The following is a 15,918-nucleotide window of genomic DNA, read 5'->3' as shown; positions in this document are numbered from 1 at the left end:
TTTGTAAGCTTGAAGACAGTGCTCGTCAAGCGAGTTACCTATTAAGCTAGATGGCAACGTATCTTCTCCATTAGATGCTCACAAATAAGTGCAGGAGGGCGATTTTTGAATCTCGCTAAGGGATTTTATCAGTAAAATACCGGTTGAAGGCCGGCAACAGACAGTCTTAATTTTCATAATCTTAAAAAATCATAATCTTATAAAATTCTTAAAATTCAAATTATTTGCAATCTGTCAGATCAATCTGATAATCATAATCTTAAAAAATAAGACTGTGTGTGGACAGTTGCGAAATTGTATGAATCCGTGCACTCGATCTGATTTTATAAGATTATGATTTTTTAAGATTATGAAATTTAAGACTGTCTGTTGCCGGCCGATAACGGTGACTTGCTTATAAATTATTTTCAGTGACAATTTTCTGAATTCAAACGCGTGAGACTCAAAAATCGGCCCGCAGGACCTCCTTAATCCGAACCCTGAAACTTTTACCCCCGTTCTGATTAGTGGAGCGTTCGTATTATAGTTTGTATACCACAGGGGCCGTTTTTAGATTTATTTTAGTTTAATTTTCGATTTATTTAGTGTAATTTTATTTTTTTATTTTATTTTAAATAAGTTTATTTTAGAATAATTTTACATTTGATAGTTTAGTTTTATTAACCCCCGACGCAAAAACGACGGGGTGTTATAAGTTTGACGTGTCTGTCTGTGTGTATGTCTGTCTGTCTGTCTCTGTGTGTGTCTGTCTGTGGCATTCGGCATCGTAACTGTCGAACGGATGAACCGATTTAGATTAAGTTTTTTTTATTGAAAGCTGAGTTAGTCGAGATGTGTTCTTAGCCATTTTTCTTGAAAATTGATCGGTTAGGTTATAAGATAATATTATGTTCTTTATGCTAAATTAACAAATAAATTATTTTCCCGTTTATATTAGTTATTATAACCAAACGTAGTGGTTTATCATGCATATTACGATTATGAACATGTTTCTTGGGTAGCGGGTAGTCCCCTGTGGAACTGGTTGACACATACACTTGACAAAAACCACGGTTAAATGCTTCAAACCAGTATGTTGACATCAAGTTGACATCAAAGAGGATCGAAGTTTATAGAGAGTTACTGTCAAACTAAAATGTGTAATCACAGTGCATAGACTGCCATCTCTCGACACAAACTTAAAACTTTTGAACCTCAGTTTTGACGATTTGGCCCATATTGTTTGCTTGATATGTGTTAAAATGTCAAATATAAATATTAGCGCCATCTAGCCGAGCGTTCCCCAAAGGTGCAACGCCATATCTAGGCCACCGTACCTTTTTCTCTAGGGCTTTGAGGTACGTTTTTTTCTTAGACTTTATCCGTCTAATACGGAGTTACATATGTCTTTGGTTGACATGAAAACCAATCAATAACATACATATAGGTAGGTACTTAAAATTATAGTGCTACGAGCTGCAAAAGAGCATGGCGAATTTATCAATGAATTCATTCATAATTTCTCCATGCGCTTTTGCAGCTGATAGTACATTACGATACAAGTGCGTCATTTCTTGTCAGGTCAAAACTTCGGAGGGCCATCTGTACTGAAAAACTTTGTACGATATACGTATGAAAAGGAAATTCGTAATGTACTATTATACCATGCACGATACAAAGCATCAGATAGTTATAAAAATAACATACCTAGACATTATTTTTACATTCAATTTTTATTGTTCCGTAGTCAACTAGGAGAGCATTTCTTTTTTTTTTGCCACTATTATGAAGTATATGCTATTAGAAATATAGAAAAATATGCTATTTCTACTCAGAATTACTAGCCTTTTCAATCCTAGTAATAGTTAAAAAAATTGTTCCATACGATTTTTTCTTATTTTGTTACCATTTTCCGTACATGTTGTATGGGGTAACAAAAGAGGAAAGTAAAAAAAAAATATGGAAATTCTGGGACACTTTTAATCTCCCAGTGAGATTGAAAGTACTCGTGATTCTGAGTACAATAGACCTAAAATTCCCTAAAACAATAAAAAAAAATTATTGGCAAAAAAAAAAAGAAATGCTCAGGAACCCTTATAGTTTCGCCATGTCTGTCCGTCCGTCCGTCTGTCCGTCAGCGGATAATCTCAACGGTAAAATAAAAAGTGTAAAAAAAATATTTTATTAGGGTAATATATCGTCACTACTTTTAAAAAATCTCGTATCTCACGCTGTTCCTCAAAGTTAAAACGCAGTAAGTCTTCATGCATTCCATACATAATTACTATAATTTTCTTTTCATTGACAGACGAAGATAAAAGTTTTTTTTAAAGTAGTGACGATATACGTAAAGTGGGGAATGATTCTTTTTCATTTCGACCCCGACGTGTGATATATTGTTGGATAGGTATTTAATGAATAGGGGTTTACTAAAGCCATTTTTTGATATTGTTAAACTGTAAATGAGTGGAGAGACTCAACTCAATTAATTTTCGTTTAAGTTAGAATACTGGCGGCTATTTTATATGTACATTTAATAGCATAAGACAATGTTACAATTACTGGAATGACCAAGATGAAGAAATCCGTTAAATGTTAATAAGAGTTAAATGCAAATTAATGTGTTAAAAAGTTGTAACTAACTGTTCTTGGTTTGGAACCGTGAAACCTAATTACGTTTTTATACCTTTTAGACCTTTTAGTAACGTGTCACATCGGATGTAGGAAGAATTTCAAAGGCAAAACTCGAAGATTATCGGGGATCGGTCCGATATCCGATATCGTATCGGATAATGTGTAAACGCGCTAATTATGGTACCTTTTTTATTTCAATGTCCTTCTTACAATTTAATATTGGCTGTATGCATGTACATAGTATTGGCTGTATGTGCTTAAGTGCCTAGCTAGAACACTTATATAATACTTAGAGCTGCAATAAAGGTACAAGACTACCTGTTATAGATACCTAGGCACCATAAGAGTTATAACTGATAAGGAAAAAAATACAAAAACCGGCCAAGAGCGTGTCGGGCCACGCTCAGTGTAGGGTTCCGTAGTTTTCCGTGTTTTTCTCAAAAACTACTGAACCTATCAAAACAATTTTCCTAAAAAGTTTTAATAAAGTTCTACTTCTGTGATTTTTTTCAAATTTTTAAAACCTATGGTTCAAAAGTTAGAGGGGGGGGGGGGACGCACTTTTTTTTCCTTTAGGAGCGATTATTTCCGAAAACATAAATATTATCAAAAAACGATCTAAGTAAACCCTTATTCATTTTTAAATACCTATCCAACAATATATCACTCGTTGGGGTTGGAATGAAATAAAATATCAGCCCCCACTTTAGGTACATGTAAGGGGGGGTACCCTAATAAAACATTTTTTTCCATTTTTAGGGTTCCGTAGTCAACTAGGAACCCTTATAGTTTCGCCATGTCTGTCTGTCCGTCCGTCCGTCCGTCCGCGGATAATCTCAGTAACCGTTAGCACTAGAAAGCTGAAATTTGGTACCAATATGTAGATCAATTACGCCAACAAAGTGCAAAAATAAAAAATGGAAAAAAATGTTTAATTAGGGTACAGTGTAGGGTCCCCCTACATGTAAAGTGGGGGATGATTTTTTTTTTCATTCCGACCCCAACGTGTGATATATTGTTGGATAGGTATTTAAAAATGAATAAGGGTTTACTAAGATCGTTTTTTGATAATATTGATATTTTCGGAAATAATCGCTCCTAAAGGAAAAAAAAGTGCGTCCCCCCCCTCTAACTTTTGAACCATATGTTTAAAAAATATGAAAAAAATCGCAAAAGTAGAACTTTATAAAGACTTTCTAGGAAAATTATTTTGAACTTGATAGGTTCAGTAGTTTTTGAGAAAAATACGAAAAACTACGGAACCCTACACTGAGCGTGGTCCGACACGCTCTTGGCCGGTTTTTTATTTTGTTGGCGTGATTGATTTACATATTGGTACCAAATTTCAGCTTTTTAGTGCTAACGGTTACTGAGGTTATCCGCGGACGGACGGACGGACGGACGGACGGACAGACAGACATGGCGAAACTATAAGGGTTCCTAGTTGACTACGGAACCCTAAAAAAGTTTAAAAACTGGTTACCAGTTTATAAACTTTACGTAACTTTCTAAAACATGCTAAATTACCAAAACGACCTTATATGCCATTTTCCTTTGCCATAAACATTAAGTTATAATAAAATATCAAAATAATCAAAGTATATCGTCTCGTTCGTTAACGACTCCAAGTAAACACGTTTGTTTTCCTCAAAGCAGGCAGTCGAGCGTTGTCCGTCGCCGCGCCACCCGCCATTTTGAATTACAAAAATCTAGTCAAAACATTTACTTTTAACTGACATGAGGTGAGTGAACTTTCGTAAAATAACTTAACATGTTTTTATAATTTCTTTAGGTATACTCCGTATAATAGATTGTAGATATACAGAGTGGAATTGGTTTTTAATTTATTTATTATCGCTGGTTGGACCTGTTGGTCAAGTTTGTGACGTCTTCAATAAAGTCCCATATAAACTTGAACTTTTGATTGCATTTTGTACCTATTTGTTAAGTTTGAGATTTGTGTATACAAAACAAGAATTGCGCTAGTTATATGTAGGTAGTACCTACCATCTCCGGGTTTTGGTTTTTAACCCCCGACGCAAAAACGACGGGGTGTTATACGTTTGACGTGTTTGTTTGTTTGTCTCTGTGGCATCGTAGCTCCCGAACGGATGAACCTATTTCGATTTAGTTTTTTTGTTTGAAAGCAGAGTTAGTCGGGAGTATTCTTAGCCATGTTTCATGAAAATCGGTGCACTGTGTCGCGGTCGGGGGATTTTTCAAAATTTTGATTTTGTGGTTAGGTTATCATCTATGATTTCTATGAATGAAATGGTAATGGTAACAAGAAATATAGGTAGAATTTTTTTTTATTCGCTACAATACAAAAATATAATTATTTAAATTGTAGATCTTATTTTAGAAGAATTTCAGTAGGTATACATACTTAACTATTTTTTTTAACATAGGATATTTCCTCGTAAAATGTTGATGAACTAGAAGTCATTAAATCGATTATCGTCTCAGAATGACCTTAAGTAATTGTTAGATAACCTATTCTTTATTTATTTCTTTTCTTAGATTAGGTTTTTTACAATATGAGTATAAAAGTAAAATAAAATAAAACACTTACAAAACAATATAAAACATATAAACACATTATAAAAAACCTAACCTAGGGTGCCGCCAGCAGCGGGGCAGGGCCCAAGCTGCCGGTGCTTAGGGCTGCAGAGAGAGGAACCGTCGGACTATCCGCGCTGTGTCCAAAATCACCGCCTTCTGCATCTGGCCCTTGATCCAACCACCGAGCGAGAGTCTCTTAAGATGTTGGTCGAGACTCTTCGCTATGAGACCGTTCGCTGAAACGACTATCGGGACAATGATCGTTGAATCAACATCCCACATGGTGGTTATCTCGTGAGCCAAGTCTAGGTACTTACTGGACTTGTCCTTCTCGGCTTTCACGAGATTCTCATCATGGGGGATGGTGATGTCAACGAGCACGGCCCGGCGTTGCGGTCGATCTATTATCACAATGTCAGGCTTATTTAACCTATTCTTTATTATTAAGCAATTCAATATTCTTACATGTGTATAAAACACGTATAAAATTAAAATAAAGCTATTCTTACCCGGAAAAGACGTAGAGTGACTTTATGAATGTTTTTAATCGTCATGATGACTATTGTGTTGGTTTGGTTAAATACCGTACAATGGCAAGAGGTTTGCTATAACCTAACCACAAAATTAACATTTTGAAAAAACCTCCAACCGCGACATAGTAGACCGATTTTCATGAAACATGGCTAAGAACACTCCCGACTACCTCATCTTTCAGACAAAAAAAACTAAATCTAAATCGGTTCATCCGTTCGGGAGCTACGATGCCACAGACAGACAGACAGACAAACAGACAGACAGACACGTCAAACTTATAACACCCCGTCGTTTTTGCGTCGTGGGTTAATAAAAAAAGGGTTTTTTAATGTGCACGATACTATTTGGGTATTTTTATGGGGCGAGTTGGGACGGATACGGGGCGAGTTGGGTCATGAGTGGGGAGAGTTGGTGTTACGAACGAGGCGTATAAAATATGGAACAGGGTTGTTTGTTGAATGAAATATGAAAGATAGATACTTATACTCTGTCAAACAAGTTTGTCAGTAAATAAGAACAAAGAAAACTATAGGTATCCTTTTCTCTAGCACCCTAAAGAAAAGGATGCATATAGTTTTCTTTGTTCTTATTTACTGACAGACTTGTTTGACAGAGTATACTTAGTCTTTAAAATATTGTATACAACCTGTTTTTATTGACTTCTGTCAACTACGTAGGTCAATTACTTATTTTTTTTTTTTTTTTTTTTTTTACAAAAGGCACAATATACCTCATGAGGAGGCACACTCAAAGGTTGACAGATGGCACCACCCTATTAGTCCATACGTGAGAGCGAGAAGATGATATGACTTTTCTCCCACACACATATGAATGACAGTGACATGCCTAGACACTTGCACAGGCGCCGCCTGGCGGGGTAAAATATCAGTGCTCATTAGACTTATATCAAATCGACCGAGATATAGACCGTGATTACCTTTTTGATATCTAGCCTAAGAACGGTGCGATATTTTTGAAAATAATTCTACAACAGTAGTTTTTTTTCATATACAGCGTTTAATCGCAATTTAAAAAACCTATATTTTCGAATCCACCAATAGTTTGGAATGGAAGATATTAAAAAAAACTACGCCCAAAAAATAAGCGTTTTCTTTCAGCAAAATACCTCACAGTAATTTAATGGTGGACACATGTAAAAAAAAATCAGTTTTAAGGTTTACAACCCGAAGCCACCTAAATATATGACGGGAAATAAGACTTTTTTTAATGATATAGAATTTTTGAATTTTTTCTAACGTGCTCTAGAGCAAATATAACAACAGATATTTTTAAGCAGAAATGAATAGCACATAATATTTCAGATATTTAGCATAAAAAAACCACCAATATATTTATATGGAAATAAAAAAATCTAAATATTTGACCGGGCAAATTAGGAACAGATAATAGTACGAGGTTGACTTTTACTGTCCCTATTTAACAATATTAACAGCATGATAATCCACCCAATAAGTTTGACCTTTATTTAATACTTTAATAATATATTTACATTTTTTGCGTGGTTTGGTTTGGACCTTAGTGTCTTACATTTAGGAATCCATATGGCAAACCACCACGCCAGTGGAGCTGGGCCGAGAGTAGGTGATGAGCCGTGTCGCATGCTTTTTATTCTGTTCTTCTATTACACATGAGGAGGCACACTGACATTTTACCCCGCCAGGCGGCGCCTATGCAAGAGTCTAGGCATGTTACTGTCATTCATATGTGAGAGAGAGAAAAAAACATAATTATCAGCTTCTCGCTCTCACGTTTCACGGACTAATAGGGTGGCGCCATCTGTCGTATCCTTTGAGTGTTCCTCCTCATTACATGCCTATTTCTACATAAGTAATATTTTAGGTAGATTAAAAACAGACGTTTCCCACCGATAATAAAGTCCAAAGTAATTTAAAAAATTACATATTTATTTTAGGCATGCGTGGAGGCAGGCAGGATTTGACAGTCGTCGAAAAGAGTATATACTTGTCAGTACATACATCTATCTCACGTTTTTCTCTTCTACCATTTGACAGATCTCCGTCATCTTGTGAAATGTATTCTTCCATTCTTCAGAATCGTTGAAGCAACGCTTGTTACAAACACGCGAAAGCTATGCAAAGTCTAATTTCGACCCATATGTCACGGCCAGGTATAGCCCCGGCGATTATCGTTAGACTTACAAGCCACAGGTCACGGGTTCAAATCTCAGTCGTCGCATACGTAGAATGTAGATATTACAGCTTTTTTAATTAATTTTTTTTTTATGTTTTATTTATATTATAAGTTGATGAGTACAAGCTACTGCAATGACGTTAAATACAAGGACGCACAATTCATAACAAAAATGTTTTAAAAATCTGGGTCTAAATTGCATTTATAACATTCTTGTTGATGCTAATAACGTTAACTTCTTATCTGCTTAGGAAAAAAATCGTTCATGCCATAACCAACTTAGTGTATAAAGACCTAAGTATCAAAATTGCAAATGGAACTGCGACACATTAAAAACTCTTTATCAAAATACCTTTTGTCATAATATGCTCAAATGACTTAAATGTCAAAATGAATTGCGAACGAATATTGAACGAATGGAGCCGCTACCAATATATAATAAGTATGTAGGTATTAGATATTTCCAATTTATTCCATAAATAGAAATACCTAAAAAAGGCCGCAATTTTACTTCTTCATTACATAAACTTTAAAAATACCCTACTGTATCATCTTTATCTTGGTCACTTGTACTCCATTTATTACAATAAATGTATGTAATGTATGTATGTGTAAATTTCCTGACATGTCATATCTTGTTGTCACAAAGAAAAATTTACAGGGCTTCCAAGAATCTCGAGCTGGAAGGATACAAATTCTATTATATTCTATTATTATTCTATTATTATTATTCTATGAAAATAATTAAATTCGACAGCAGACAACCCAAAGGTTCATCGGATTTATTTATTATAGGCATTTGTTTTAAATTAAATACCAGTGGCTCTGATCTGATAGTGGGATATTCTTTAAAATTTATTTTCAAAAGGAGATTTAATGTTGGTAATGCCATTCAAATAATATTAGAAGTGTCTACGCGAGTGTTCGAATTTAATTATAGGATAGCACATATTGAAAGTACTGTAATATGGGTACAGAAGCCTGCCTATTGAAATATAAAATACATAGCAAAAAGTATAGAAAGAACCTACTACTTTTCGACTTTTTATTTAGGTACACTACATACCGACCATACAACTGACTCTAATTAATCTTGGTTTTCAAACGTGTAAAATGTAGACCTAAGTGCTTTTTCGCATTATCCGATCCGATATCGGATGTCGGACCGATATCCCATACATTACAGGCGGAATCTTGGATTCATCTATTGATATCCTTCCGACATCCGTTATCGGATCGGATAATGTGAAAACGGTCTAATAGCGACTCAATTAGTTTTTGTTCCTTGACGGTCATTAATTTGAACTAATAAAATTATTTATTTAAATCTATACAATTACAACGAGTATTATAATGTATTATACATTCATTTTGTAATGTAATCCAACGAAATAACTTATAGAAATATATTCTACCCTTTTTGCTTGTTTTCCGATTACTATTTAGCCAATTTTTCATTGAGTCATACCATGGACTTTCAATAGGGACTGAGCTCACACTTTTTTTGCCATAATAAATTGAACTTTATCACCGGTGCAGAAAAACGTTCTTATTAGGATAGTAAAAGTGTATCCACATGAGAGGGTCAAAGTTGGGGCTGGTGTCCCTCTCGCACGTGTGACCAGTGTTAAAGAGATTACTATAGTAGTAGTGTTTTTACCTGTATGATAACTAAGTTAATAAACTTCTTAAATGATTTTTCCCCTCACTAGCTCGGAAACACGTGTTTTGTCCTTTAATACCAGCGGGTAAAAACGCATTTTATCCACTAGTGGGTAAAGTAATTTGACCTTGAATAAAGTCAAATTAACTGCTTTAAAATTGATAAAAGTAGGTGAATCTAGTAATTAAGATGATTTACCACCTGTGGAACTACTGGAAGCAGTGATAAACGCATTTTCTTGCGTTGTAGTTTCCTCGCTATAGTGAGGGGAAAAGTTTTGTGTTACACTCGGGTGCAAATGTATTTTACTTCTCGTGTGTTAAAAAACTCGCAAGTTCAGGATTCTATTCTAGAACCACTCGCTTCGCTCGTGGTTCAACTATAGAATCCTTTTTCTTGCTCGTTTTTCAATTCCACACTCGGCGTTAAAATACAACTTTGCCCCCTTGTATAACAAATAACTATTTGTATTATATCGAGGCAAGGATATTAATACCTTGTAGCGAATTGGTAAGTCATTATTATGAAGCCATAAAACCAAAGATTTGCGCAATTAAAAAAACCTTTAAGTCGGTATTAGTAGATTTGGTAGTAACTTTGAATATTGACTGGTATCCCCAAATAATGACAGTGATGATGTCATTTAAATAATTTTGACAGTGGCAATAAGTGCGAGAGGGACACCAGCCCCAACTTTACCCTCTCACGTGGACACACTTTTGGGCCTAACAACTCAATCTAGCTTAATAATATATAAATCTATGAGTCATACCGGACAACTGTCACTGTACATTTGTAATCCTTATTACAAGGGCATAACGTCTAGCGATGGTTAGCTAAGACAGAGTATTGCGGTTGCGGGGAGGAACGATGTTGAACCTTAGGTTACCTTCAATCAATACTAATACTGAAATACAGTTTTCGACCTTATTGCATTACATGTGTCTAATAACATTCTAAAATGGCTAGGGAATTAAATATCTTGACTGTACCTAAATTACTCACAGCATTAAATAAAATGTTATATACAACAAAAAAAAAAACTATATTTTAAATAAAGGGGGTAAAAAGGCGGTAAAAGAAAAATAAAATAAAAATAAAAACCAAAAAAAGTTCATTTTGACTGCCGGGGATCGAAACCACGACATCAGGACCGTCCGTCATTTTACGTTACGCTAGTACAACCTGAGCTATTTAAGCGATAGTAGTGGCGACGAAATATATTATTATACCATGATGTAATGAAAATGCGGTTGAACACATGAGTCACTTTTGAAATAATGCAGGAAATTACATCGTCAATGGTAGAGAGTTTGTAGGTAAGAAGAATATGAAAATACTTATTTCAGTACGTACGTATGTGGTTTTAGCGCTTCTTGGCGAGCATTTAAAGGTGGATTAATTTTTATTCTTCTTTATTATGATCCTAACGAAAAGTCTGTTCCAATTTTTTTGCTTATGTAATTTTTGCCGTGAATGTTATTCCGAGCTAGTAAAATATTGAACATCCGTCTTGTTTTTGGGGTGGTTTCAGTTTTCATAGTGTTTCAACACATAATGTATATACAAAACAACCATAACTTCACTTGTCCTTTTATTGCTTGTGTCATAACTGATTTAATTAGTCCGCTTTTTGCTACTACGAAGTATCATTCACAAAAATAGGTGGTTTCTTAATGTGTTATAAAGGTCATAAATTAAAGTAGTCGAATTTAAAACAAAAGTCCTGATTCCATTTTCGCCTGATTTTTAGTGAATTAAAATAATATTTTTTATTCTATTATACGTTTTTTGTCACAAATTTTGGTGGCTTAACTAAAAAAACTATTTCAAATTACCAAACTTAATTTTTGGTGACATAAAAAGTACTGTTATAGAATTAAGTTATTTTCCCAGTAGTAGCAAGACCGGATGGTTCCTAGGCTAATCCCGGTTAATATAAGTCTAACCGTGAATCATTCACTCAGTGTAGGGTTCCGTAGTTTTACGTATTTTTCTCAAAAACTACTGAACTTATCAAGTTCAAAACAATTTTCCTAGAAAGTCTTTATAAAGTTCTACTTTTGTGATTTTTTTCATATTTTTAACCGTCGCCTCATATCTCTCAAGAAGGACGGTTATCAAGTCGTCTGTATGTTTTTATTTTTTAACCGCCTTCCAAATCTTAAAGGAAGGGGTTATCAAGTCGTCTGTATGTTTTTTTTTTATTATTTTTTTTAATGTTTATTTTTATTTTTATTTTTTTTTAATGTTTGTTCCTCGATATCTCCGTCGTTACTGGACCGATTTTGAATTTTATTTTTTATTGAATGTATATGCATACAGATTGGTCCCATTTTTCTCAGAACCCAGTTCTGATGATGGGATCCTGGAGAAATCGAGGGAACTCCTCGAATCTGAAAGGCATACATATGCTGATTTTTGTGTTTTTAAAGGAACAGCATGCATTTAGGTACGGAACAGTGACATTTGGTGCAGTGGAACTGCTGATGATGGCCAGAACGGAACTCTTTAAATCTGAACGGCACGCTTATAGTGACTTCGGTATTTTTATAAGAACAGCATGCACTTTCGTCCAGAACAGTGACATTTGGTGCAGTGGAATTGCTGATGATGGTCAGAACCGAACTCCTCAAATCTGAACGGCACGCTTATAGTGACTTTGGTATTTTTATAAGAACAGCATGCACTTTCGTCCAGAACTGTGACATTTGGTGCAGTGGAACTGCTGATGATGGCCAGAACCAAACTCCTCAAATCTGAACGGCACGCTTATAGTGACTTTGGTATTTTTATAAGAACAGCATGCACTTTCGTCCAGAACAGTGATATTTGGTGCAGTGGAACTGCTGATGATGGCCATAACCAAACTCCTCAAATCTGAACGGCACGCTTATAGTGACTTTGCCATTTTTATAAGAACAGCATGCGCTTACGTCTAGAACAGTGACATTTGGTACAGTGGAACTGCTGATGATGGTCAGAACCGAACTCCTCAAATCTGAACGGCACGCTTATAGTGACTTTGGTATTTTTATAAGAACAGTATGCACTTACGTCCAGAACAGTAACATTTGGTGTAGTGGAACTGCTGAGGATAGTCAGAACCGAACTCCTCAAATCTGAACGGCACACTCATAGTGACTTTGGTATTTTTGTAAGAAAAGCATGCATTTAAGTTCAGAACAGTGACATTTATTTATTAGTTATGTTTGTTAAGCATATTGAGTTTTCAAGTCAAAGTTTGTCAAGCTTCGATTTCTTATAATATAATCGGATTCATGAGGAATTGAGGAAACTCCTCAAACCTTAACGTTATACGTATATTAATTTGCGTTGCCATCTAATAATTAAAGCATTAAAAGCAGTTTTAAAAAATACTTACACATTTCTACATAATCCAACATTCGCAAGTAGCTTTCACCAGAACCCGAAAGGCGACGGTTTTTTTTTTCTTAAAAATTATTTAAACATATGGTTCAAAAGTTAGAGGGGGGGGGGAGCACTTTTTTTCCTTTAGGAGCGATTATTTCCAAAAATATTAATATTATCAAAAAACGATCTTAGTAAACCCTTATTCATTTTTAAATACCTGATCCAACAATATATCACACGTTGGGGTTGGAATGAAAAAAAATATCAGCCCCCACTTTACATGTAGGGGGGTACCCTAATAAAACATTTTTTTCCATTTTTTATTTTTGCACTTTGTCGGCGTGATTGATATACATATTGGTACCAAATTTCGGCTTTCTAGTGCTAACGGTTACTGAGATTATCCGTGGACGGACGGACGGACGGACGGACGGACGGACGGACGGACAGACAGACATGGCGAAACTATAAGGGTTCCTAGTTGACTACGGAACCCTAAAAAAAGCACGGTGTATGTCCCAACTTCTCCCGTTTTACGGTACCTTATTTTAACTTACAGGTACTCATTTATTTTGGTGCTTCTGTGCCTGTCTTGGGCGAGGGGTCAGGATCAGAACGTAAGCGATGAAGAGAGGAAGCGATTTGAAGAACTCTTCGGGAAGGATGACGATATTGACCTCACGCCGGGCAAAAGTAAGTTAATACTTTAAGTTGTACACCATATTTAAAGTCACATCGCGTTCGACCTGTATGTGACTCTAAAAAGTAAGTTATTTAGTAAAGAAGGAAAAATTATCATTAATGAGGAAATAATAATGTATGAATCAGCAGAGAGGATTAGGTCCGAATAATAATTCATGGGTTGTTTTCTGTATACTTTGTAAATAAAAATAAATAAATACCTTACACAGATCAACCTAGCCCCAAACTAAGCAAAGCTTGTACTATGGGTGCTAGGCGACGATATACTTACATATATAGATAAATACATACTTATATACATCCATGACTCAGGAACAAATATCTGTGTTCATCACACAAATAAATGCCGTTACCGAGATTCGAACCCGGGACCGCGGCTTAGCAGGCAGGGTCACTACGCGCTAGGCGAGACCGGTCGTCCAAATCCAAATACAGATGTAATGCATATATTATAGTTGTGTCGCTTAACTTCAAACTCGGGTACTTAATCCATTCTGCTGTAAGGTTGATTCTTTTTAACCCCACACGCAAAAACGACGGGGTGTTATAAGATTGACGTGTCTGTCTGTCTGTCTGTGTGTGTGTCTGTCTGTGACATCGTAGCTCCTGGACGGATGAACCGATTTCAATTTAGTTTTTTTTTGTTTGAAAGCTGAGTTAGTCGGGAGTGTTCTTAGCCATGTTTCATGAAAATCGGCCCACTATATCGCGGTCGGGGGTTTGCAAAATTTTAATTTTGTGGTTAGGTTATTCAGATTATATATATTTTTATACCTGAGTTAGAAGTTAAGCGACACAGTTTTCTTTTGTATTTTCACGGAAGCGTTCGTAATTTCGTATTAGTATTGCTACTTCAGTCGACGTCAGTTTCTTGTACTGAGACTGAATCGGCATGACTCGTTCGCGTGTTTCCGTGAAAATCACGTGGAAATAAAATGGAAAAACACCTGTAGGGTAGGTGCCCAAGTGTTTCCTTCTAACCTGTATCAGTATTAACCTGTGTGATAAAATCACTACTCAGGTATTATATCTACGTTTCATTTACAGGGTTAAAACGCATTTTATCCACTAGTGGGTAAAGTAATTTGACCTTGAATAAAGTCAAATTAACTGCTTTAAAATTGATAAAAGTAGGTGAATCTAGTAATAAAGATGATTTACCACCTGTGGAACTACTGGAAGCTGTGATAAACGCATTTTTTGCGTTGTAGTTTCCATAGGTAGTTTCCTCGCTATAGTGAGGGGAAAAGTTTTGTGTTACACACGGGTGCAAAATGTATTTTACATCTCGTGTATTGAAAAACTCGCTAAGTTCAGGATTCTATTCTTGAACCACTCGCTTCGCTCGTGGTTCAACTATCCAATCCTTTCAACTGTGCATAAACTGTCGTAAAATTCATTAAAATATAAAAACATGTGTCAGGAGAAGTCTCTGCTGTCTGGTTTTTTAGGGCTTGCAATTTTCTGAATATACTTAGGTACTGAACACAGAAATTGCATACCCTAGCCCCTCTGTACATGAAGTATATTTCTCCAGTACCTTCCACACCATCCAGAGGGCCGGAAATCAGTCTGTCCGAGAGGGAACGTCTGGAAGTCCTTTATGGCAAGCCGGATACTTCTAATGGTGAGAATAATCGCGTCCTTCAGTGTACTGTCACCTTAAAACATAAGAATGTACAGTTGCAGAGAAAAGTAGACCCCCTTGTAGTGATGTGCAAGTTGCGGAAACTTTCCAAAAAATCTTAAATGTCTTGAAAAATTCACGAAAATAAGAGCAATTCTTTTTTTTTGCCACTTCTATGAAGTGTGATATTTTTGAGAAAAAAAATGCTATTACTACTCAGAATTACTAGATTTTTCAATCCTAGTAGTTAAAAAAATTGTCCCATACGATTTTTTCTTATTTTGTTACCATTTTCCGTACATGTTGTATGGGGTAACCAAAAAAGGAAAGTAACAAAAATGTATGGAAATTATGGGACACTTTTTGTCTCCCAGTGAGACCGAAAGTACTCGTGATTCTGAGTACAATTGACCTAAAATTCCCTAAAACAATAAAAAAAAAATATTGGCAAAAAAAAAGGAATGCTCATAAAGGGAATTTAAAATGAAATGGAAAGTTTCCATCCATACAATTGCCCATATAAAGTAGGTACGGAAAGTTTCCGAAGTTTTCCTATGTGAAAATTTCAGAATTTTGGAAACTTTCCGTCGGCAAATCAGTACCCCCCTTGCATACAGTCTCCTTTTCTCTGCAGCCGACTCTACAATGAAGCAATCCATTGCCAAGATAG

The 15,918-nt window shown here is 35.6% G+C and overlaps 1 protein-coding gene across 1 annotated transcript in view; it reads left to right on the top strand.

Moving 5' to 3' along the window:
- The first annotated feature begins 4,235 nt into the window (after positions 1 to 4,235).
- The window catches only part of LOC125239841 (phenoloxidase-activating factor 2-like), a 35,778-nt gene continuing 24,095 nt past the window's right edge, over positions 4,236 to 15,918 (top strand). Inside the window, 3 exon segments of the mRNA XM_048147560.1 lie at positions 4,236 to 4,355; positions 13,479 to 13,612; positions 15,159 to 15,248. Coding sequence (XP_048003517.1) covers positions 4,351 to 4,355; positions 13,479 to 13,612; positions 15,159 to 15,248 — 229 coding nt within the window. The 5' untranslated portion in view covers positions 4,236 to 4,350.

This window comes from Leguminivora glycinivorella, chromosome 26, assembly GCF_023078275.1.
Source record: "Leguminivora glycinivorella isolate SPB_JAAS2020 chromosome 26, LegGlyc_1.1, whole genome shotgun sequence".
NCBI lineage: Eukaryota > Metazoa > Arthropoda > Insecta > Lepidoptera > Tortricidae > Leguminivora > Leguminivora glycinivorella.
This window is presented reverse-complemented; position numbering and strand designations above follow the sequence as displayed.